The sequence below is a fragment of the Melanerpes formicivorus genome, unplaced genomic scaffold (assembly GCF_026170545.1).
Source record: "Melanerpes formicivorus ecotype bairdi unplaced genomic scaffold, bMelFor1.0.p_v2 SCAF_5, whole genome shotgun sequence".
NCBI classification, from domain to species: Eukaryota; Metazoa; Chordata; class Aves; order Piciformes; family Picidae; genus Melanerpes; species Melanerpes formicivorus.
In genome coordinates, this window is record NW_027142357.1 from 4,351,691 (window position 1) to 4,375,585 (window position 23,895).

At 47.7% G+C, this 23,895-nt stretch overlaps 1 protein-coding gene across 1 annotated transcript; it reads right to left on the reverse strand.

Moving 5' to 3' along the window:
- Positions 1 to 346: 346 nt before the first annotated feature.
- NEMP2 (nuclear envelope integral membrane protein 2) lies at positions 347 to 23,335 on the reverse strand. The gene is made up of 9 exons (XM_068137916.1): positions 23,202 to 23,335; positions 17,685 to 17,800; positions 15,146 to 15,374; positions 13,939 to 14,011; positions 12,621 to 12,714; positions 11,809 to 11,923; positions 9,863 to 10,088; positions 6,158 to 6,334; positions 347 to 3,684 (listed from the first exon to the last, which is right to left on the reverse strand). The coding sequence occupies exons 1-9, from the start codon at positions 23,317 to 23,319 to the stop codon at positions 3,459 to 3,461; spliced, it is 1,374 nt and encodes a 457-aa protein (XP_067994017.1). The 5' UTR covers positions 23,320 to 23,335; the 3' UTR covers positions 347 to 3,458.
- Positions 23,336 to 23,895: the final 560 nt, after the last annotated feature.

A 23,895-nucleotide genomic window follows, 5' to 3' on the forward strand; every position in this document is an offset into this window, starting at 1 on the left:
AGTATAGCAGTACTTCCACTTTCTGATCAAGGAGATGTTTGCAGTGTTGCACTTGCCTGTACACTGGCACGTCTGTCTGCAGTTGTTTTACCTCAGGTATATGATGGTGGGAGGTTCCCCGTTCCAGTTGCTGAACTTGACCATGCACCAAGTGATGGCAGGGAGAGATCTTTGTTCTGCTTTGCTGTATGTGTGCCTGTGACTGCCAGGCCTCACTGCTACCTTAGGAATTTGGCTTCAGGCTGGTATGGATCTGCCAAGAGTGGAGAATGAGAATGGCAGGTTCCTTCAAGGAGCTATGCTGGAGGGAGAGGGGAGAGGAAATTCATCAGGAAGGAGAAGCACATAGCTGAAAAACACGTTTATTTTAAAAACCATACAAGAGTTTATCAAGTGTGCCATGACCTGAATACAAAACAATGATGGAGTTCTAACTTTAAACACCATGAAACAGAAGATGGATGTAGCTCATCCTTCATTAGGGAAGAAAGGCAGGTTAGGGTTAAGGCAATGGATTCACACCAGATTTCCTGGCTGGACAGCAGACAGTACTTAACAAGTGTGTGTCAGTCAACCTCTGCCATTGCCATCTGTCACAGGAGGAGCACTGTGCCAGGATCTCAGTGCAGGCAGAGGGCTCAATGGCAGGGGTTGGTTGGGGGGGGGAAGGGGCTTTGCTTACAAAATGCTCCCAGCATTGGAACAGGCTTGGGAGGCTTTTTAAGGTCAGTATCAGCTGTTTGCTAAAGCAGTCATCATCTTGCATATTGCTGTCCTGTCTTGGATGTACTCAGCTTCCTGCTCTGCACCCCTGGCAAATGATGGACTTCACAGCGGCTTAAAATGTGAGTTGATTATTTTTATTTGGTATTATTTTTTTTCCCTTTGTTGGAGTGGGTGTGCCTGGTGGTGGTCTCAAGAACTCAGGGAAAGGGACAGCAGCCAAAATATGGAATTGCCTGTATTTGGAGGGCTTTTTTCCATTAATATATGTAAAACATCCTCTTAATGTATCTGGGCTGCTGTATCTAAATACTTGTCACTTACAGCAGGATAATCATCGCTGCCTCAGCAAAGAGAAGGAATCCACAAAAACTGAGTTTAAGTTAGGACAAATCTGATTCTCCTCCCTTGCCTCAAGTCAGATGGATGGAAGTTCTTAGCTAACTAAAAAGTACACTGAGTAAAACCTGTGCATATTAAAACATGCAAAAAACCACTTCAGACATCTTTTCCAGTAGCTTTTTGTAAGCAACCTGTCACAATTTTAAGTACTTCACTTTCACAGTGGACACAGGTCTTACGTCACAGATAGCACTGGGTTGGAAGGGACCCTCAAAGGTCATCTTGCCCAGCCCCCCTGTACTCAGCAGGGACACTTCCAACTACATCAGGCTGTCCTGGGCTACACTGAGTCCGATCTTGAATGTCTCCAGGGACAGGGCCTCAACCACATCCCTGGGAAAGCTGTTCCAGTATTTACTCTTCAGTCTACTAAGATTATTGTTTGGGACAAGGAGTTTCCATTCTTCTCCCAAACCACCAGCAATAGTGAGGCTTCCCTCCATTTTCACAACTGTTTCTTGCTTGTGACAGAACCCTGCAAGCCAAGCCTGATTTCCAGAGGGTGGGTGTCATTTAAATGTGACTCCGGTAGCAGCAGCCTCTCTCATAAGCGAGTCTTACAGCTGGTGGCCTTCCTGAGCAGAACTCCTGCTCTGTGTTTAAAGAGTGTGGACTTACCAGGGAGTGTATTTTGGATCCCCTGCCTGACCAGGCTTCTTTCTGCTGCGTGTGCTGTAGGTTCTGCATATGTATTTATACATTACAGCACTGGAGGGCATGGAGTGTCTCCTGGCTGTAAAATGGAAGAGTTCCTTCTAGAATGAAGTTGAAGCAATACAAAAGAAGGAGGACCTTATAAGGCTTTCACACACTGACTCTGAGTCAGTTACACAGAGGAGCTCTTGAACTATGGTAAGGCATTAGCACTGCTTAGCTCTGTTAGAGGAGACAGGTTTTCTCCCTTGCCCAGCAGCAGACAACCAGAACTACAGCAGTGCATGTTGAAGGCACACTGCATCACTGGGCATCTTACAGAGAGCAAACACACCCTGGTCTGAGGTGCCCTTCTGGAGAGAGTGGCTTCCCACCACTGGCAATTCTTGGAAGGTTTGTAAGAGCAGTGACAGAAAGATTCAGCTTTTGTTTTCTGCAGTTTGGAAGACAGTAAAGGAAAACAGTGAGGTGAGGAGAGAGGAATCCAGGGATAGTCTAAAGTACAAAAGGAAATGACCTCTGGAGGTGGAAGAGCTGACAGCATAGGACTCAATACATAAACTGAAAGACATTTGACTGTTTAGATTTCTCTGCCTGTTCTGTTCTCTTTCTCCCCACACCTCTGCCCATGGCAAGTCTCAGGAGAAAGTAGGAAGCAGGTATCCCTCCCTTCTTGTCTGGCCCAGAATGACTTGCCACACATTACTCAATGAGCAAACTACTGAGTACTCCAAGGAGCAGAGGAGCTGTGTGAGGGTTATCTGCATTCCCAACTACATGGTTACAAGCATTGCTCCTGTTCCTCCAAGCAGCTAAAACAGCCTCAGCTTTTCCTGTCTTTCCTGGTTTGTTGAGAGGCCTGGAATGGGTCAAGTACCTGTCTGAGATAAGGTGACAGTGAAACTGAAATGTAAAACTGCACTTGGGGATGGAAATCCTCTCCTAAATCTTCTGCAGTTGTCAGAGATGGAGAAAAAGGATCAGCAGAGGGACAGGTAGAGAAGAGTATGTGAAGAAATTAAGGCATGGAAAGCACCGAGTCCAGTGTAACTAGAGCAGAATATAAGCAAAGGGTAAAAAGTCAGGCAGGGTTCTGCAGAGTAAAAGGAGCTCCAAACAACCATGGAGAGGCAAAGTGAAGCTGACAGCAAGCTTAGGCAGAAGAGCAAACGACCCCCATTCAGCTGTGTTCTCTCTCTACTGTGAAGTCTCACAATCAATAAAAATGGTTTATCAGCATGCTAAAAGCATTATCACAATTGTTGACACGCAGGGTACTTAGTAAAAGTAGAGTGCTGATAATGAGTTCTCCTCCCTCTAGTGCTCAGCACAGAGGACTTGACAATGAAAACAGATTCTCTGTTTTCTGGAGGTAGTATCTATGGAAGGACAAAGCATCCTGGTGGGAAGGCTGACGCCAGTTCTTCCTGTGGAAATAGGCAACGTTTACTTCCCCCGTTAAAAGTATGAACAGGAGGAGAATCCTCTTCACTGAAGCAGCCCCTCTAGTCTCCTGTTGCTCTCTCACTAGGAGATGTCAGTGACACAGGAAAGTTTTTTCAGCAGTCCTTGTTTGTCCAGTAGCAACCACAAGAAATCACCACACAGGAGTTATCCGCATCCTTCCTTCCTAGGATGAATGTATTTTCCCTCTCCTATGTTTGGTTACTTCCCAAAGCTCAGAGCAACTCAGCAGCATATGGAAATGCAGTTTGTTTAGGCCTTTCATCTTCATCTTCCTCATCTCTCTCATGGATGGAATTGACTGGGTTGTCCTGCTCGGATTCTGCCCTTGGCTCAAAGAGCTGCTCCTCCAGGAAGCAACTCCAAATGCTGTATTCCTCATCATGTGCCCTTGCTTCTGCAGGTGAGATGTGGGGAGCTCCCAGGACAAAAGCTGCAAACCTGACAGATTATTAGAAGAAGAAAAACAAATTACTGTAAAGCCAAGGATACTGCCGGTTAAGCAGGGATGTTGTAAGGATTTATCCACAGGCAGAGCAGACAAGGGGAAGTTGCAGTCTGAGCTAGGGAGTCCTGAACAAGAGAGTAAATTACAACAGGTGGCAACAACCTTGAGGATTTGTTCTGCCTCATCTTTTCAGCTTGTTCTATAAAAGTAATTTTTTGTTCTTCTGGAGGCCATCTGCAAGGTCTTGTGACTAAGCAAGAGGATCTGGCTTAGTTTTCACGTCTTGTCAGTATTCGTGGGGTAATCCAGAGTGAGCATTTGTACAGTTGGATAGATGGAGCTTTAGCTCCTAAAAATAAAGCTGTGGTGGATCTGAGAGAAGGGCTGAGAGAGTTCAGGTAAGCTGGCAGTGCTAATGGAAGGGAAAATGAGGAGAAATTCACAGTCCTACCTTGCTATGCTATCACCTTGCATCTAGTGCTGCAGGCATGCTCTGGGCAAGCTGAGCTAAAGTCTTGCCAAAGAGCAGGGGACTGGAGCATCTCTGAGGAGGAGAGGCTGAGAGACCTGGGGCTGTTCAGCCTGAGGGGGATCAGCTCAGTGCTGAGCAATAGCTAAAGGGTACAGCCATACTCCTCAGTGTTGCCCAGTGACAGGACAGCAGGCAATGGGCACAAACTGGAGCCCAGGAGGTTCCACTGAAACATGAGGGAAAAAAAAAAAATCTTTGCTGTGAGGGTGCTGGAGCCCTGGAGCAGGCTGCTCAGAAAGGCTGTGGAATCTCCTCTGGAGAGATTCCAAACCCACCTGGACACTGTGATCCTGGACAACCCGCTGTGAGTGACCCTGCTGTAGCAGGCAGGTTGCATTGAATGCTCTTCAGAGGTCACTTCCAACTCCTACCCTCCTGTGAGTCTCTAATTCCTGCTTTGGGTGTATCTGGAGCCGCAGACTGGAAATTCTGCAGCTGCTCTAAGTAAATGCCCAACTGGAGGTCTTGCAGGACAAAGCCTGAACTTAGCACCATTCCTACATTTCAGTTGGCCATGGATTGACTTTCAGTGGGCAGCTACACTGAGGAGAGAGAATGGAGCTGGAGGTTTCTGGCAAGCATGTGGAAACAGACGGCAGTTCTGACACCTGGGTAAGTGTCGACAGCATCAGAGAAATGTAAGAAGAAGGAAATGCAGCTACATTCTGGAGTTCTGGTAAACTGATCAATAATTTACATCTTAGACTTCACATTTCTGCAAGATGAGCGTTGTCACCTCGCTCTTCTTGGAAGCACTGCTAGTCTAAATGGGGAACAGAGTTGGACTGGCTGTGTTTGACAGGTTTGCTTTGAGCTTGAACTGTCTTCTGATGCTTAACGGAAGCTTGAAGAGGTGCTCAACTCAATCAGGCTGCTGCTGGTTCTCCTTTTTGTATTTTTATAATGAACAGCTTACAAGAACTGTGTTAACTAAGCTATGACTAAAGAATACATCTCAGTTGTTTGTGCATGTGGCAGTATTTTGTGTCACAATACTGCAGTTAGCTTTTGTTTTGCGTGTCTTTGAAGCCTGCTACCTCTAAAACCTGGCAAAGAGGCTGGCTGTGTGCCCATCCAAGGAAGAAAAATGGTTCTGAAACTCAGTTTACCTTTTTATTGATTAAATTCTGAGCTGAATGGGGCTCCTCTGGAACTGTGACACTTGGCTCTGTGGGGCTGCTCTGGAACTTAACACTTGGTTCTATGTCAAGAGCCAAGTCTTTGTGGCCATGTGAAACTCTGCTGATATGCTAAAGTTTTGGGGTGGACAGAAATGTGCTGCTATTATGATTGATTTTATACTCTGCAAGACTCTTTGATCTGACCCTTCCCAACCCATCTGTCTAGGGTATGTCTCTTGAACTACACCTGGAATAGCTCTTCTACCTGTTATACCTCCTAGGTGCAGGTATTGATTTCCTTTTCTGCATTCTTAGCCTTAGATATTGGTTGCTCCTTCAAGCAGTAAGATTCCTTGGCTGTGCAGCTGCAGTTGGAAAGCTGAATGCAGACAGTATTTTTGAGCAGGTATCTTCAGGCTGCCCCAGCCTCACACAGTGCACAAGTGCACTGCTCTAAAAAATGAAGGGGCATGCCACTGCCTCGGCCACCTGGATCACCCTGAAGGAACTTAAGATGCACTGTAGGAAGGGTTTTAAGGCAAGCTGCCATCACCATGAATTACCTGTGAACGTCTGCAAACTCTCAGAGTAATTAATGGTCAGGGAGGAACAAACAATGGGTTTATTACCACCAGCAAATAATATCCTTGAGAGGTGTGGCTGGGATCTTTAGTGGGACTGCTCAGGAAGGTAAAGCTGTCTGCGTGTGAGATAAAGGCAGCTGCGACGGTGCCTGCAGTAGTGTTTGGGTTTGCTGTGCAGCAGGAGCTGCACAATGTGTTTGCTGCTCAAGAGTAAGACAGAGGTCCTTACCTGTGTGGGGACTGCAGCTTGGATACAGCTAACCACGACGGGAAGTGAGGGTTCCTGCAGAAAGAGCGTAGCTCCTCCAGGGCTCTGATGGTTTCTGCTTCGCCTTGTTCCCGAAACTCCTCTTCAGTCAGGAATTTAAACTCCAACTTTTTAGGTTGAAAGCATTTTTTCATTTTTCTGGAATGAAACAAAATCAGTTAGTGTTTCTGAGGTCTTCTGGCAGAGAATTATGGTCTTTTTTCCTCTACTACCTGCTATTAACATTCATTAATCACTTTTATCCTTTCAAGAGCAGCAGCTACACTCCTGCATGAAAGTTTTCAGATAAGATGTCTGCAGTTTGCTAGCTTGTTTACCCCCTAAGTCTCAAATCATTCAGAATCTTTTTGGTTGGAAAAACCCTTTAAGATCATTTGAGTCCAACCATGATCTAGCCCTGCCAAGACTGGTGCTAAACCATGTCCCTTAGCACATCTCTGCCTACTTTCACAGAATCACAGAAACATTCAGATTGGAAAAGACCCTTGGGATCATCAAATCCAACCAATAACTCTGCTCTACAAGGTTTAGCCCTAAACCATATCCCCAAGCACCACATCCAAACCACCTTTAAACACATCCAGGGTTGATGGCTCAACCACCTTCCTGGGCAGCACATTCCAATGCCTGACCTCCCATTCTATGAAAAAACATTTCCTAGTGTCAGTCTAAACCTACCCAGTCACAGCTTGAGGCCATGCCTTCTTGTTCTATCACTAATTACCTGTGAGAAGAGACCAACACCAGCCTCTCCACAATGTCCCCTCGGCCTCCTCTTCTTCAAACTAAACAGCCCCAGCTTCTTCATTTGCTCTGCATAAGATTTATTCTGCAACATTTTAAACACCTCCAGGGATGGGGATTCGACCACCTCTTGTGAGCCTGTTCCACTGTTGGAGAACCCTTCCGGTGAAGAAGTTTCTTCTTATATTCAACCTAGACCTACCCTGGTGCAAACCGAAGCCATTTCCTCTCCTACTACTTTTTACTAGGGAGAACAGACAGACTCCCACCTGGCTCCAACCTCCTTCCAGGAAATTATGGACAGCAATGAAGTCTCCCCTCAGCTTCCTCTTCTCCAGACTAAACAACCCCAGTTCCCACAGCTACTCCTCACCACTCCTGTTCTCCAGACCCTTCACCAGCTTTGTTGCCCTTCTCTGGATCTGCTCCAGCAACTCAACATCTTTTTTTGTAGTGAAGGCCCCAAATCTGAACCCAGTTCTCAAGGTGTGCCCTTGCCAGTACTGCAGGAAATGACACCTAATGAGCGTCAAATGATCTTTGGATCAGGTCCTTAGTGTGTATGCAAGGACTAAAATCTCACAGAATTCAAGAGATGGCTGCTTGCTCAGCCATTTTTAGGTGCAATATGCAAAATGTGTCTGTGCAGAGGCACAGGCTGAATCAAACCCCAGGCTGCATGTGTAACTTAGAAGATAAGCAGCAAGCTGAGTCTGTGAGGAGTTGTTCACGTTGTTTACTGGATCGCTTCTTTCAAATCTCACTTTAAGTTACAAAACTGAGTAGTCTGAGGCCAAACTGTTTACAATCTGATGGTTTTTTAGCTGCTGCGCAGCAATGTATAATCTAATTAGCTATCAATTAGAAAATGTGCCATGTTCTGCTCCCTTCTGTCGACTGCTGTTGATTTAAATGTTGTGATGAGTTAAGAAAAGCAAGGGCTGGATGCCTGCAAGTTTCAGCTCTGTATAGAAACACCTGCTCCCAACAGCAGCCTTTGGCTTCCCTCCTTGTTTGCCTGTAGGGTAAGAATGAACTCTAGCTCAGGTCAGATGGTGAAGGCCTTGCTGGCTCAGTGGGACCACTACTGAGCTTAACAACAAATAATGAAGGAATCTTAGTCGTTTTGATTCATCTGCTGCTCTGAAGTGTGTAGCTGGCATCATGACCTTACAGGCTGGTACTGCTCCTTCATAGAATCACAGAATTGTTAGGGTTGGAAGGGTCTTAAAGGATCATCTAGTTCCAACCTCCCCTGCCATGTTTTGAACCAGGGCAAAACCCACCCAAATCCTTACTGTTCTTCTAAGAGATTTGTAGAGCTGTAGTTCAGTGCTTTATAGAAACATCAGTTAATGAAACACAAGAGGCTCACATGAGGAACAAACCAGTGTTCCAGAGTATTCTGAGCCAGTAACAGGACAAGGAATAATGCATACGAGCTAGAACACAAGTTCCACCTCAACATGAGGAGAAACTTCTGTACAGTGAGGGTGAGAGAGCCCTGGAACAGGCTGCCCAGAGGGGTTGTGGCGTTTCCTTCTCTGGAGACTTTCAAAGCCAACCTGGACATGTTCCTGTGCAGCCTTGTCCTAGGTGATCCTGCTTTGGCAGAGGGGTTGGACTTGATGATCTCTGGAGGTTCCTTCCAACCCCTAACATTCTGTGATTCTTTGACTTCTTCAGCCTAGTCTTACTGACTTCAGTGAACTGAACCTGCTTACGTCAGGTACATACTGATCCTCTATATTGCCTTTTTTTGGGTGCTTCTCAGCTGCAGGCAAAACAAAAATAAAATCAGTCTTCAATAAATGACAACTTCTACCTACAACAAAAAAGCTCTGACCCAGTCCATACCTCATCTAAAAAGGACACAAGAGCAGAGGAACATGTTCTTCAAAACTAAACAATGTGTAAAAGACTGAGAAAGAAATTACTTGGGCTTTTTTTCTTTTGGTTATGCCAGTTCTAACCTTTGCCGCCTCCTGGTTCACTGCTACAGGGTAGTCTACACTAAAGATTCTGAATCTGGATGCTATCACTGAAGGTAAAAAAAATCCCATGTAAATTGGCAAGATCTTTTAGAATCCTCCTTTTGAGCGTTGCATTTGTGTTTCCTTATTTGAGGGTGTACTTGTATTTATGCCTCCAACTCAAGGATGAGCAAACATCTTGATCCTATGTTGCTAATGCCCTCAGCAAACAAAGGTCTATACATTGCAGGTAGTTCCCACTCTGGATGCCACAGTGTAAATGGAGATCTGGGAAAACAGGGGAATGTCTCCACAGATTGTTTCCACCAATCAAAGGTAGAATAATAACCTCAGAAAACTAGAGTCAGTGGAACACCTCTGCTACAAAGACAGGCTCAGGGAGCTAGGATTATTCAGCCTGGAGAAGGTGTCAGGGAGACCTAATAGCAGCCTTGCAGTACCTGAAGGGGGCCTACAAAAAGGCTGCAGAGGGACTGTTTACAAAAGCCTGCAGTGATAGGACAAGGGGCAATGGTTTTACATTAGAGAAGCGCATATTTAGATTGGATGTAGGAACAAGTTCTGCACCATGAGGATGGTGGAACACTGAAATAGGTTGCTCAGGGAGGTGGTTGGGGACTCATCCCTGGAGATTTTCAAGGTGAGGCTTGATATGGCTCTGGGTGACCTGATCCAGTTGAGGATGCCCCTGCTTACTGCAAGGGGTTGGGCTAGGTGACCTTTGGAGGTCCCTTCCAACTCAGACCATTCTGTGATTCTATGAAACTGCTGGTTTTGTGGACACGGGTTTTTAGTCTCTAAACTTGACGCTATCTAACCTACAAGGACTGTCACTTCTTAACATCCGCTCACTTGGTGATAGGACATTGTTTTATCCTCTCAGATTCTGCAGATTGTCTCCCTACACATGAGATACCTATGTACCAACCTGCCTATGTGAGAGGCAGCACCAAGGGGGTAGCCCAGGCCTTTGGAACCGAGGCTGACTGCTATCACTGCATACGCGACGTGAGGGATGGTGACGCCACAGTAGATCAGGAGAAAGGCTGTCAGCTGGAGCGTCCACGTGAACAAGGTTATGCTCAGGTCAGTGGTCAGTGGTCCATGCTGATAGCAAACAGCAAAGCTGGCAATTCCAACAGCCAGAAAATACCCTGTAGAAGCAGAACAGAAGGACTTGGAGAAAAGGTGCCAACTACTCATATAAACATCATTAGTTTAGGTCACAAAGCTTGCAACTACTGTGAAGCTGAGGCTACCGCTTCTTGTGTTGTCTTGCAACATACTGCAGATATCTCTGTGTGCTTTGCCTTTCTAAAGTGTGCTAAGAGTTCAGGAGGTGACCTGTGAGTGGCCTTTAGCTCCCCAGGCAAGAATGCTGAGGCAGGTGCCAGCCAATACATCTGTCAACCCCTGTAGATACATTGACTCACAGAAGGCTTTAGGTTGGAAGAGACCTTTCAAGGTTATCTAGGCCAAACCCCTTGCACTGAGCAGGGACAACTTCACCTAGAGTAGGTTGTGCAGAGACTCAAACAACCTGATCTGGAAGGTTCGAGGGATGGGGCATCTACCACCTCTCTGGGCAACCTAGGACAGTATCTCACCACCCTCACTGTGGAAAATTCTTCATTGTATCTAGTCTAAATCTCTTTTAGCTTCAAACCATTACCCCTCATCCTGTCACAACAGGCCGTACTAAAAAGTCTGTTCACAGCTTTCTTATTGGTCCCCTGAAGTACTGAAAGGTCCCCATGAGCCTTCCTAAACATGAGCCAGCAGTATGCCCAGGTGGCCAAGAAGACCAATGGCATCCTGGCCTGCATCAGGAATAGTGTGGCCAGTAGGGAGGTCATTCTGCCCTGTACTCAGCACTGGTTAGGCCACACCTTGAGTCCTGTGTCCAGTTCTGGACCCCTAAGTTTAGGAAAGATGTTGAATTGCTGGCATGTGTCCAGAGAAGGGCAACAAAGCTGGTGAGGGGTTTGGAGCACAAGCCCTATGAGGAGAGGGTGAGGGAGTTGGGGTTGCTTAGTCTGGAGAAGAGGAGGCTCAGGGGTGACCTTCTTGCTCTCTACAACTACCTGAAGGGAGGTTGTAGCCAGGTGGGGCTGGTCTCTTCTCTGAGGCAACCAGCACCAGAACAAGGGGACACCAGGGGAGGTTTAGGTTGGATGTTAGGAAGAAGTTCTTCATAGAAAGAGTGATTGGCCATTGGAATAGGCTGCCCAGGGAGGTGTTTAGGAGGAGATTGGATGGGGTGCTTGATGCCATGGTTTAGTTGATTTAGTTGATTAGATGGTGTTGGATGATAGGTTGGACTCAATGATCTCAAAGGTCTCTTCCAACCTGGTTAATTCTATTTCTAACTCTCTCAGTCTGTCCCCACAGAAGAGGTGCTCCAGCCCTTGGATCAATCCTGCGTCCTCTGGCTCTGCTCCAAGAGGTTCACGTCTTTGTGCTGAGAACTCCAGAGCTGGACCTAGCACTGCAGGTGGGGTCTCACTAGAGTGGAGTAACATCCCCTTAGCAACTTATGCATCCAGTTCCCAGATCCAGCAACATACAAACCAGCATGGCTGCCCTTTTGCTATTACAGAGTAGGTTTATAATGGCAAATCAGTGAACAAACAATACAGAAGTCTGCTCTTGCAGCTGCCACTGGCCCCCTGTATCAACCTCCTTCTTTAATGATGCAACGTGAGCAAATGCTCAGTTGAGTGCATTTGAAATATTCCAACATCAGTGGCTTGGGAGAAAAAAAAAAGTACTCCATAAATGAGTCACTCGATTTTGGATTTTTTATGGGCAGGTATTCACCTAACCACTAAATTAACCCAAAATCTGCAGCACATTTTCTGGTAATTGTCTTACCCAGTAAGTAGTTTCTGTGTTCAGACCACAACCACTGCATATTCTCTTTGAAGCAGTAAATTAAATAGAGGGAGAACATCCAGCAGCCACTCATTAAGATCCAGAAGGTACTGTGCTGGAAATTTAAAAAAAAATATTAAAAATCAAAACCTTTTTAAAAAGATGAAAACATTTCATATCAGAATTGGGTCCACTGTGTGCAAGGGAACTCGCAGGCCAAACCAGATGCGACACCTGGTAGAGCTACAGGGCTTACGATCTGTATTAGACTCCCACTGTAGTACTCTGCAACTAAACGACCTCAGTTCTAAGTGGAGCAACTGCTTCTGTGTGTCATGTCCCCGTGGCATGGTGAAGCCCCCTGCAGTGTATTCCAAGTGAGCAGATCTCAGCAACATTGTGGGAATGCACAGACTCTGTCAAGGTAAAATTCACGTCTGCCTTGCAATGAATTGCCTCTGGTGGACAGACAAGAATCTCTCCCAGTTGCCACCGAAACTCCATTCTGATTTATACTGCTTCATAAATTCAAAAGTAAGCTTAGCTCCACTCCTATAAAAATAATTTATGTTTCAGAATGAACAATTTTTGCACATCAGCAGTCTCCTGTTTAGTTTGAACTCAGGAGCAAGCTAACTACAACTTGATTCTGACCTAATTATATTTACTTGGTGCAAGCAATCCTGCACTCATGGCAGAGCAGTTACCTGGCCACAAAACCAGAGCACGGTCAGAATCTGGCTCTCTGCTCTTCACTTCTATATTATGAGGTTGATGACTATTGGTATTTTGGTTTAGAAATGTAGATTTACCCTTGGAATAAACCTTCTAAGTGCCAACAGGACAAAGACTAGCAGAGCAAGAACACCCAGTATTACTCCAGAAAGGTAAAAGAACTTGGTACTCCTGTAAGAGAAGAAGAGAGATCACTGTGAGAAGCATCATTTGTGCTTGGTTAAGATGCCAACATTCATAGGGGCAGCCGGGATCTTCAGTAAGGACTGAACACAGCTTGAAGGAAGTGCTGTAGGTACACAGTTAACAGGCCCAGTTTAGATATTAAATCCCTTTGAGGGAGTTCCATATACACGAGGAAAAAAATTTCACTGTGAGGTGACAGAACACTGGAACAGGCTGCCCAGGGGGGGTTGTGGAGTCTCCCACTCTGAAGATATTCAAGACCCTCCTGGATGTGTTCCTGCGTGATCTGGTGTAGGTGATCCTGCTCTGGCAGGGGGTTTGGACTGGATGAGCTTTCAAGATCCCTTCCAGCCCCTAACATTCTGTGATTCTGCAATTCCCAGCAGAGCTTTAAAGGCCACTGGATCACAGAACGTTAGGGATTGGAAGGGACCTCTGGAGATCACGTCCAAGCCCTCTGCCAAAGCAATTTAAATTTTCTTGACCTTCCAGTTACCAGTAATATTTTTCTTTAATTTACTGAAATGGTGCTGCACTGCAAAAAAGAAAACCTTTTACTTTTGTAATGAAAAATGTTACAAAAACCCCTCCATGCATCCCAACCCTCCCCCCCCCGCCCAGTGCCTTTATAAAGCCTGACTTTTGATTCAGAGTTCACTCTATGAAACCTGTGGCTGCTCTCCTTGTCTTAGAGGAGCCTCCTGACAATTTGTGACTCATTTTGGAGTCACAGGACGCCCGTTTTGCTGCAACAACAAATATCCTCCCTTGCTTGCTATGCATCAAGAGAAAGGAGGAGAAAGGTTGGCACAAAGGCGGAGGGTGATGAGGTCCTAAGTGTTTTTTGCTGCAGAAAAGCATGATTTGTAACACTTGCTGCATTATTTAGCATTCAGCCAACCTCAAGTGGCCTGGAAAACACAGAGAACATCTTTCTGCAGCCACACACTGCTCACTGAGCATTGTCTTGGTGTCACCCAGTGCAGGAAGCTTAGCTACAAGAACCCTAACACAGCTAAGCAATTAGAGTGCAGTACTCCAAGGTATGTCACAATCTATCCAAACACAAACGGTATGAAGAAGTTTTAAATGGAATGTTTGCTTTCCTTGTTTCACCTTCCCAAAGAAATGCCTTCTTCAGCTTAGAAAAGAGACCAAAGATGTACAGGCTTTGGGAAAGGAGGTCAAGAATCAGCAGCTAGTACTCACCTGCTCAGGCTGTTTGCAAAATGGAACAGAAAAATTCCAGCTACAAACAAAAACAAGAGCTTTCCATCTAGCACTAAAAAGGGGGGAAGAAAAAAAGACAACAGAAATGGACTTTAGACTAATTCAATCTGACTTGTTGATTACATAAAGCATCAGCAGAAATGTCCCAAGGATCTACACCATCATCTCTGCTGAGACCTCACTGGAGTACTGCATCCAGCTCTGGAGCCCTCAACACAGGAAGGACATGGACCTGATGGAGCAGGTCCAGAAGAGGGCCCCAAAAATTATCAGAGGGCTGGAGCACTTCTGCTATTAGGACAGGCTGAAGGGACCTGGGATTGTTCAGACTGGAGAAAGCTCCAAGGGAGACATAAGAGTGGCCTTCCAGTACCTGAAGGGGGCCTGCAAGAAGGCTGCAGAGGGTGTCAGGTAATGATAGGACTAAGGGGAATGGAAAAAAAATAGAAGTGGGTAGATTCAGATTGGATGTTAGGAAGCTCTTCACCATGAGAGTGGCAACACACTGGAACAGGTTGCCTAGGGAGGTGGTAGAAGCCCCATCCCTGGAGGTTTTTAAAGCCAGGCTGGATGTGGCTCTGAGCAGCCTGATCTAGGGTGAGGGGTCCCTGCCCATGGCAGGGGGGTTGGAACTGGATGATCCTTAAGGTCCCTTCCAACCCTAACAAGTCTATGATTTTACTAGTGTTTACAACAGCCTGCAGTGATAAGACAAGGGGCAATGGTTTGAAATGAGAGAAGAGCAGATTTAGATTGGATGTTAGGAACAAGTTCTTTACCATGGGGGTAGTGGAACACAACAGGTTGCCCAGTGAAGTAGTTGAGACCCCATCCCTGGAGATATTCAAAGTCAGGCTTGACAAGGCTCTGAGCAATCTGATCTAGTGGAGGATGTCCCTGCTGACTGCACAGGGAGTTGGACTAGATGACCTTAAGAGGTCCCTTCCAACCCAAACCATTCTATGATTCTATGATCATAAAATCATAGCATTGTTTGGGTAGGAAAAGACCTTTAAGATCGTTGAGTCCAACCATTATCTAATTCTCCCAAGTCTGGTGCTAAACCATGTTTCTCAGCACCATAGCTCTGCATCTTTTAAACACCACCAGGGATAGTGGTGAATTCAAGATGGTGCTTTCAGTACCACTGGAAACACCAATCTAAAGGTGAAGCTCCTGTACTTACTTTCTCGTTCCACAGTGAGGGTGTAGGGTTCGGTTCTGAATGGCTTTATCTTGAAACAAAGATCCTCTCCATATTGTTGGATGCTTAGGGAAGTTTCTGTAGATGTCTCTGGTTTCCAGAAGATCTGAACAGCACACACAGCAAACTCAAGAACAGTTTCTGCATGGCGACAGTTGCTTTTTTCTGAAATGGGCTCAAACCTGAATGTTTCTGTGCTGTTCACTTTCACCTACAACCAAACAGAATCCACAGAGAAATAGCTCAGAACCACTGGGGGCTTTTGGGTTTCTGAACTATACAGCATGAGCCATGCAGGTGATAATGGAAATTAGTACAGAGGGAACAAAAGGCAAGTACAATTCTTAGTTGTTTAATTATTATGCAAAGAGTAATGGTTTAGGCCTTACAAAATGATTCCACAAAGTCAGCATCAGCAAAGTTCTCTAGAGGGGTTCATTAGGCTTGGTCCGACCATGACACCTGCCCACAAATTCCATGGAATCATAGAATGGTTTAGGTTGGAAGGAACCTTAAAGATCATCTAGTTCCAAACCCCTGCCATGGACAGGGACACCTTCTGCTAGATCAGCTTGCTCAAGGCCTCACCCAGCATGGCCTTGAACACCTCCAGGGAGAAGGCATCCATGACCTCCCTGTTCAGTGTCTTACCTGGCAACCTGTTCCAGTGTCTCACCACCCTGTCAAGAATTTCTTCTTAATCCCCAGTCTAAATCTGCCCTCCTCAAGCTTCAATCCATTCCCTCTCATCCTATCACTACAAGCCCTTGTAAAAAGTCCCTTCCCAGCTTTCTTGTAGGGCCCATCAAGTACTAGAAGACCACAATAAGGTCTCCCTGAAGCCTCCTCCAGGTTGAACAGCCCCAGATCTCTCAGCCTGTCCCTGTAAGAGAGGTTCTCCAAGCCTCTGATCATCTTTGGGGCTATCCTCTTGCATGTCCCTCTTATGCTGGAGGCACCAGAACCAGATGTAGTGCTCCAGGTGGGGTCTCACAAGAGTAGAGTAATGGGACAGAATCCCCTCCCTGTCCTGCTGCTCACTGCTTTGGATGCCACCCAGCACACAGCTGCCTTCTGGGCTGCCAGCAGCCATTGCCGGCTCCTGTTGAGTAGCTCATCAATGGACACCTCCAAGTCCTTCTCCTTGAGTCTTGTAGGATGCCTTGCTATTAGTCAGAAAAAGAGAAATTCACTTCTCCTGCTGCTTTCTGGTTAGTCACAACTGTACCTCTGGTTCCTGTGCTGTGGCCTGGTGTGTGGGCGAGTCACGGAGCTGCCTTTTATCCTCACCTTTACAAGTTCCATAAAGGTGTTTGTGACAGACAAGAACATTGGTTCCAGAGATGAGCAGCAGTGGTCCATCAAAGGAAAAAGCATGGAACAAAACACCACACAATACTAAGTTCTTGCTTATGTGGCATCATGCTATTAGCCTGCCTGACACCCTTCTACTAGAGGGAGACCTGCATCCAGAGTGGAGGATCACAACTGCTTACATGACTTATTCCCCCAGGGATCAGCACTGGGGCCAATTTTGTTCAGTATCTTCATCAATGACCTCTATGAGGGGTAGAGTGGACCCTCAGCAAGTTCACTGGTGATAACACCAGAAAGCTGTGCAGCCATCCAATGAGATCTGGACAGGCTGGAAAGTTGGGCAAAGGGATACCTCATGAAGTTCAATAACAGGAAGTGTAGGTTCTGCATCTTGGGAGAAATAACAACAGGCACCAGTACAGGTTAGGTGCTGCCCTGCTTGGAAAGCTGCTCCATGGAGAAAAATCTTGGAGTCCTAGTAGACAGCAAGTTCTGCATGGGACAAGAGAGCCAATGGTGTCATGGGGTGCATCAAGAAAAGTGTGTCCAGCAGTGTAGGGAAGTTCTCCTCCCACTCTGCTCTGCCCTAGTGAGACCACTCCTGGAATATTCTATCTAGTTTTGGGCTCCCTAATTCAATAGAGACAGGGACCTGCTGGAGAGAGCTCAACAGAGAGCTACAAGGATGATAAATTGACTTGAACACCCCTCCTGTGAAGAAAGACTGAGGGTCCTAGGGCTGTTTAGTCTGGAGAAGGCTGAGAGGAGATCTTACCAATGTCTATACATATCCGAGGGGTGGGTGTCAAGCTAAGGTGCCAGGGTCTTTATGGTGGTGCCCAGTGACAGGACAAGCAACAACAGGGGCAAGATGCATCGCAGGAGGTTCCACCTCAATACACAGAGACACTTCTTCACTGTGAGGATGACAAAGCACTGGAGCAGGCTGCCCAGAGAGGCGGTTGAGTCTCCTTCTCTGGAGATTTTCAAGACCTCCCTGTATGCGTTCCAGTGTGACCTAATCTAGGTGATCCTGCTGTGGCAGGGTGTTGGACTGGATGATCTTGAGAGGTCCCTTCCAACCCCTAACATTCTGTGATTCTACGAATTACAGAGAGATACTGCTTCGATCTCGACGGAACTTGATCAGGAGTTGATGTGAAAACTATCATCTATCTGAATGATCCCCAACATGGCCTCTTACCTGAAGAGTTGACCAAATGTACTGTAAGCGAAGAGTTCTGTTTTGCACATAGCAGAAACAGTTTTCACCCTGTTTCTGGATGACAGCCATCTCCTGCAGCAAGTCACAGTTTCCAGCTGGGGAGGAAGGGCAGAAAAGTTCATTCTAAGCATTAAATATTTTGCCCAGGGAGGTGGTGGAGTCACCGTCCCCGGAGGTACTCAAAAAAATGTGTGGACACAGCACTTCAGGACATGGTTTAATGGCTATGGCGGTCTTAGGCTGATAGTTGGATGTGATGATCTTAGAGGTCTTTTCCAACCAAAACAGTTCTGTGATGCTCTGTATCAAATGCATGATGTTCTGTATGCTGAGGGAACCACAAGGAATTGACAGATAATCAAACCTGAGAACCAGGCTGCAGGGTGGCACGTTGGATGTGACTACAATTCAATTTAGACTCCTAATCAAGTCACTAAGGCTCCAGGAGTAAACTGCAACACCTCTGGGGGAGGCAGAATTAATAATCTAGAGTGATGTTTATAAAAAAGGTAATCCATAAAAACTTGGCTTTGGTATTAGTGTTTTGATGGCACTGGAGTAGGCCCTCTGGGCCAAATTCACTGCTGGCATGAGTGGGTGTAACTCCACTCTTACACCAATGGTGAATGCAACTGTGGGAGTCTGAGCAGGTAAACAGGCTCATGTATCAAAATAGTCACCATGCACATGACACAGCTGCTGATCAAGAAACCAAACTCCTCTCCCCAGGAAATATTTCTAATGTCAACAAACTCCTTTTTTATTTTCTTTTCCCAACAGATTTGCCTGATGCAGTTCAGCCATGCCATGGAATAAGGCAACTGCACTAATAGCTTGCCATGAAGTCCTTTAATTAGGGATGCTAATTGGTCTAACTCTCCTGAAATGTTAAGTGAACTTCTGAGCAGAAATGCACCTAAAAGATTTATCATCGAATGCTTTTGGTTGGAAAGGACCTTTAAAGGCCATCTAATCCAACCTCCTGCTGTGAGAAGAGACATCTCCAACTACAGCAGGTTACTCAGAGACCCAAACAACCTGAGCTGGAATGTTTCTAGGGATGGGGCATCTACCACCTCTCTGGGCAACCTCTGACCCCACCCCAACTAAAACATTTCTGCCTTGTATCTAGTCTAAATCTCCCTCTTTTAGTTTCAAACCATCACCCTTTGTCCTGTCACAATAGGCCCTGCTAAAAACCCTGTCCCTATCTCTCTTATTGGACCCTTTAAGTACTGAAAGGCCCCAATAAGGTCTCCCCAGAGCCTTCCCTTCTCCAGGCTAAACAACCTCAACTCTATCAGTCTGTCACAGTATCACAGTATCACTAAGGTTGGAAGAGACCTCGAGGATCATCGAGTCCAACCTGTCAACACAGACCTCATGACTAGACCATGGCACCAAGTGCCACGTCCAATCTCCTCTTGAACACCTCCAGGGATGGTGACTCCACCACCTCCCTGGGCAGCCCATTCCAATGACTAATGACTCTCTTGCTGAAGAACTTTCTCCTCACCTCCAGTCTAAACTTCCCCTGGCACAGCTTGAGACTGTGTCGCCTTGTTCTGGTGCTGGTTGCCTGGGAGAAGAGGCCAACCCCTTCCTGGCTACAACCACCCCTCAGGTAGTTGTAGAGGGCAATGAGGTCACCCCTGAGCCTCCTCTTCTCCAGGCTAAACAAACCCAGCTCCCTCAGCCTCTCCTCATAGGGTTTGTGTTCAAGGCCTCTCCCCAGCCTTGTTGCCCTTCTCTGGACATGTTCAAGTGTTTCGATGTCCTTCTTAAACTGAGGGGCCCAGAACTGGACACAGGACTCAAGGTGCGGCCTAACCAATGCAGAGTACAGGGGCACTATGACCTCCCTGCTCCTGCTGGCCACACTATTCCTAATGCAGGCCAGGATGCCATTGGCCTTCTTGGCCACCTAGGCACACTGCTGGCTCATGTTTAGGCGGCTGTCAATCACTACCCCCAGCTCTGTTTGGGAGCTCTCCAGCCACTGTGACCCCAGCCTGTAGCTCTGCATGGGGTTGCCATGGCCAAAGTGCAGCACTCGGCACTTGGACTTGTTAAATGCCATCCCATTGGACTCTGCCCATCTGTCCAATCAGGTCAAGGTCCCTTTGCAGAGCCCTTCTACCCTCTAACTGACCAACCTCTGCTCTCAACTTGGTGTCATCCGCAAATTTGCTGACGACTGACTCAATCCCCTCATCCAGATCATCAATGAATTACATAGAATTACACAGAATAAACCAGGTTGGAAGAGACCTTCAAGATCATCGTGTCCAACCCATCAACCAATCCAACCCACCCAAACAACTAACCCATGGCACCAAGCACCCCATCAAGTCTCCTCCTGAAAACCTCCAATGACAGCAACTCCACCACCTCCCCAGGCAGCCCATTCCAATGGGCAATCACTCTTTCTGTACAGAACTTCTTCCTAACATCCAACCTAAACCTCCCCTGGTGCAGCCTGACACTGTGTCCTCTTGTTCTGGTACTGGCTGCCTGGAAGAAGAGACCAACCTCTGCCTGTCTACAACCTCCCTTCAGGTAGTTGTAGAGAGTAATAAGGTCACCCCTGAGTCTCCTCTTCTCCAGGCTAATCAATCCCAGCTCCCTCAGTCTTTCCTCATAGGGCTTGTGTTCCAAACCCCTCACCAACTTTGTTGCCCTTCTCTGGACTCGTTCCAGCAATGAAGATATTAAAGAGGATGGGGCCCAGCACTGATCCCTTGGAGACACCACTGGTGACTGGCCGCCAGCTGGATGTGGCACCATTCACCGCCACTCTCTGGGCTCAGCCCTCCAGCCAGTTCCTAACCCAGCATAGAGTGTTGTGGTCCAAGCCATGAGCTGACAGTTTAGACAGCAGTTTGCTGTGGGGGACAGTGTCAAAGGCCTTGCTGAAATCCAAGTAGACCACATCCACAGGCCTCCCCACATCCACCAGACAGGTCACCTGATCATAGAAGGAGATCAGGTTGGAGAGGCAGGACCTGCCCTTCCTAAATCCATGTTGGCTGGACCCCAGCCCTTGGCCATCCTTCAGGTAAGCAGTTATTGCTGCTGTCCTCACAGCAGAGGTGCTCCAGCTCTTGGATCATTGCTGTGGCCTCTCCTTTGGCACTGCTCCAACAGGTCCATGTCTCTCCTGTGCTGAGGGCTCCAGAGCTGGACCCAGCACTGTGGGTTGGGTCTCACCAGAGCAGAGGGGCAGAATAATTTCCCTCCACCTGCTGCCCACACTGCTTTGGATGCAGTCCAGGACACAGTTGGCTTCTGGGCTGCGAGTGCACATTGTTGGCTCATGCTGAGTTTTTCATCTACCAGTACCCTAAGGTCCTTTTCCACAGGGCTGCTCTCTATCCCCCAGTCTGCAGTGATAGCAGGGAATGCCCTGACCTAGGTACAGAACCTTGCACACGGAGCAAACTTTGACAAGTACCAAACATTCCGATCTGTATACATGTATAAAATATACCCTACAGTGCACTACCACAGTGTTCCAGGAACATAATTAAAGAGAAGAATAAAGGAAATAATTACAGATCTGAACAGAGGGAATCATCTGGCTCACTGAATAGAAAACATAGGTCTAAGCCAAGCTCACTAATAACTGCTAAAACACTGTCACAGTCAGAGCGGCAAAATGAGTACATGCAAAACAGTCTCAATCTGGACAAGGAGACACTGTTTGCAGGTAAAAACCTGCCCTGTATCTGTGAGGGAGCTGAACTTAGGCTAAATTGATTTTTAACCAACTTAATTAAGCCAATGAAAAATACCTATGTGGATGTTCTTACAGAAGTTTATTACATTATTCTAGATCTAAAGCATCCACACGTGATCCTGCTCAAAGTAAACTGGTTTAGAATGAGGGCATTTTTATTGTGAAAAATTAACCACCTGATTTCCATCCATGGCAAATCCAGCAGGAGGGAGCACAACCCATGAGGCCAAGGGCTGGCTCTGCCTTTTGATGGGCACTTCCACATACATGGTGAACTGACACAGCAAACAGGTGAGGCTGATGGCCCAGGACTAAACCCAAGATAATCCAGCAACAGGGAACAGCAGTGCCTGAGCAGGTCCAAAATGCATCTGAGTGCCCAACACCTTCCCTGCAGGATGTATAAGGGCTTTCCACCACTACAGGCAAACTATCATAGAACCCTTTCTGTTGGAAAAGGCCTTTAAGATCATTGAATCCAACCATTCTCTGACAAGTGGGGTGCTAAACCACGCCCCTCAGCACTACATCTAAGCATCTTTTAAATACCTCCAGGGATGGGGATTCAACCACCAGTGCCTAAGAATCCTTTCAGTGAAGAAGTTTCTCCTAATGTCCAATACAAACATCCCCTGGGGCTACTTGAGGCCATTTCCTCTCACACTATCGCTTGTTCCTAGGGTGAACAGCCCACCGCAAACCTCGCTTCAGCCTCCTTTCAGGGAGCTGGAGAGAGGAACGAGGTCTCCCTTCAACCTCCACTTCTCCAGGCTAAACAAACCCACTTCCATCAGCCACTCTTCATAACGATGCGAATCCATATCCTCCATAGACAACACTAGCAAACATTTCCTTACTCTTGACTTTTAAGGCATTTTCTTGAGAAAAATAAATTGCTTCAGACATGACATCAGCTCCATAAAGTAAAACATTCACATTCCTAAAGGAAAAATGCTTTTGAACAGGAAACTGTGAGATGGAGGAGGATTTTAGCTACTGTGAAACCAGAGAGGACAACTCTCAGGTTCTGAGATCGTGAGCAGTGGAGAGAATCCAGATGCCACCCAAGGCTCAGGAACATCAAGGCAACGGGGGGGAAGCAGTTTTTTTAGTTGTTACCACTACAACCTCTGGGCTTTTCACTGCCCTCATTAACAACAGACACGTTCTGTACCTAACTCTCCTGAACCAGGCTAAGGAGAAAGCCAGCACAGGTGGGTTTCCCATGGCAGCGGAACCCAGCCCACTGACGGGGGACAGAGAAGCACACGAGGCCGCTCTGCTCCTGCCGGGTCTCCCGGACCGGCCCCCGGTGCCTGTCCCACCGAGGCACCACGCAGAATATTCTTGCGGAAACCAAAACGAGCTGGAACAAGCGGGACAAAAGAGCAAATCCCCTGAGGGGCGCGCCCGTCCCCTGAAAGGCCGTTAGCTGTGGGCCGCAGGCGGGCGGGGTGGCGGCGGCCCCAGCCTCTCCCCAGGGCAGCGCCATTTTGGGCAGGAGCGGGAGGCAGGAGGTCGCGCTGGGGCGGTGGAGAATGAAGGAAACGGGGCGGGGGAAGGACAGCCTATTCTCCCGGGCACGGGGGTTGAAGAACCCTGCCCCAGTCTGTGACCACCCGGACAGGGGAAAGGGACACACACAGCCCCCCACACCGCCAGGACCGCCACCCCGCCCGCGGTCTGCTCGGCTCTGCCCCGCCGTTGCCCGCGGAGCTCTCCCGGCCCTTTTGGGGGCGGGAGGGGAAGGCCTGTACCTGCTGATGGCGCTTTCCCGTTTCCCCCGGCCGCCCCGGCCAGTGCCAGGAGCAGCAGCCCCGGACCCAGCCGGGCCCGGGGCCGCAGCCAACAGCAGTGCGACCGCACCGGACCCATGCGGCGGCTGCCGGCTCCAGCCTCTAACCGCGGCGAGGGCGGGAAAGGGGCGGTGCGGCCCTCAACTCCCCCCGCCGCCCAGGCACGGACGTTGGGGCTCGGAGTGACCAGCAGTGAACGAGGGGTTCACCCCGCGTTGTTCTAAATATTTGTGCAGGGAGCTGGCTGGAGCCCCAGCCGCAGGCAGCGGCCTGACCGCGGGCCGAGGCCGCCCCGCCGGCAGCGCTTCTGGGATGTTACCGGCTGCCTGGGGTCCCTCTGTTGCGTTCATAGAATGGTTTGGGTTGCGAGGGACCTGGAAGATCATCTAGTCCCAGCCCCTACCATGGTCAGGGACACCTTTCACTAGACCAGATTGCTCAAGGCCTCCAAAGGATCCATTTCCACCCGAAAATGGTAGATTTCACCCCGTGTGAAACAATTCCCTCTTAGAAGATGGTCTAGAAACCAGATCTCTAGGGATGCAGCTCACAACACTCAGCTCTAAGGGGAGCACTGGGGGGGTGACACCCCCCCACCCCCCAAATGATACATTTCCCGCCCTAAATGATCCACTTCCATCCCCAAAGGATCCAT

What these genes read in the sequence shown, in the direction of transcription:
- NEMP2 (XM_068137916.1), bottom strand. Translation starts at nt 23,319, where the DNA reads ATGGGTCCGGTGCGGTCGCACTGCTGTTGGCTGCGGCCCCGGGCCCGG. An exon ending in CCTCACTGTGGAACGAGAAA is followed by an intron (nt 14,012 to 15,145) that starts GTAAGTACAGGA and finishes CCCCCTTTTTAG; the next exon opens with TGCTAGATGGAAAGCTCTTG. An exon ending in TTTGCAAACAGCCTGAGCAG is followed by an intron (nt 12,715 to 13,938) that starts GTGAGTACTAGC and finishes CTTCTCTTACAG; the next exon opens with GAGTACCAAGTTCTTTTACC.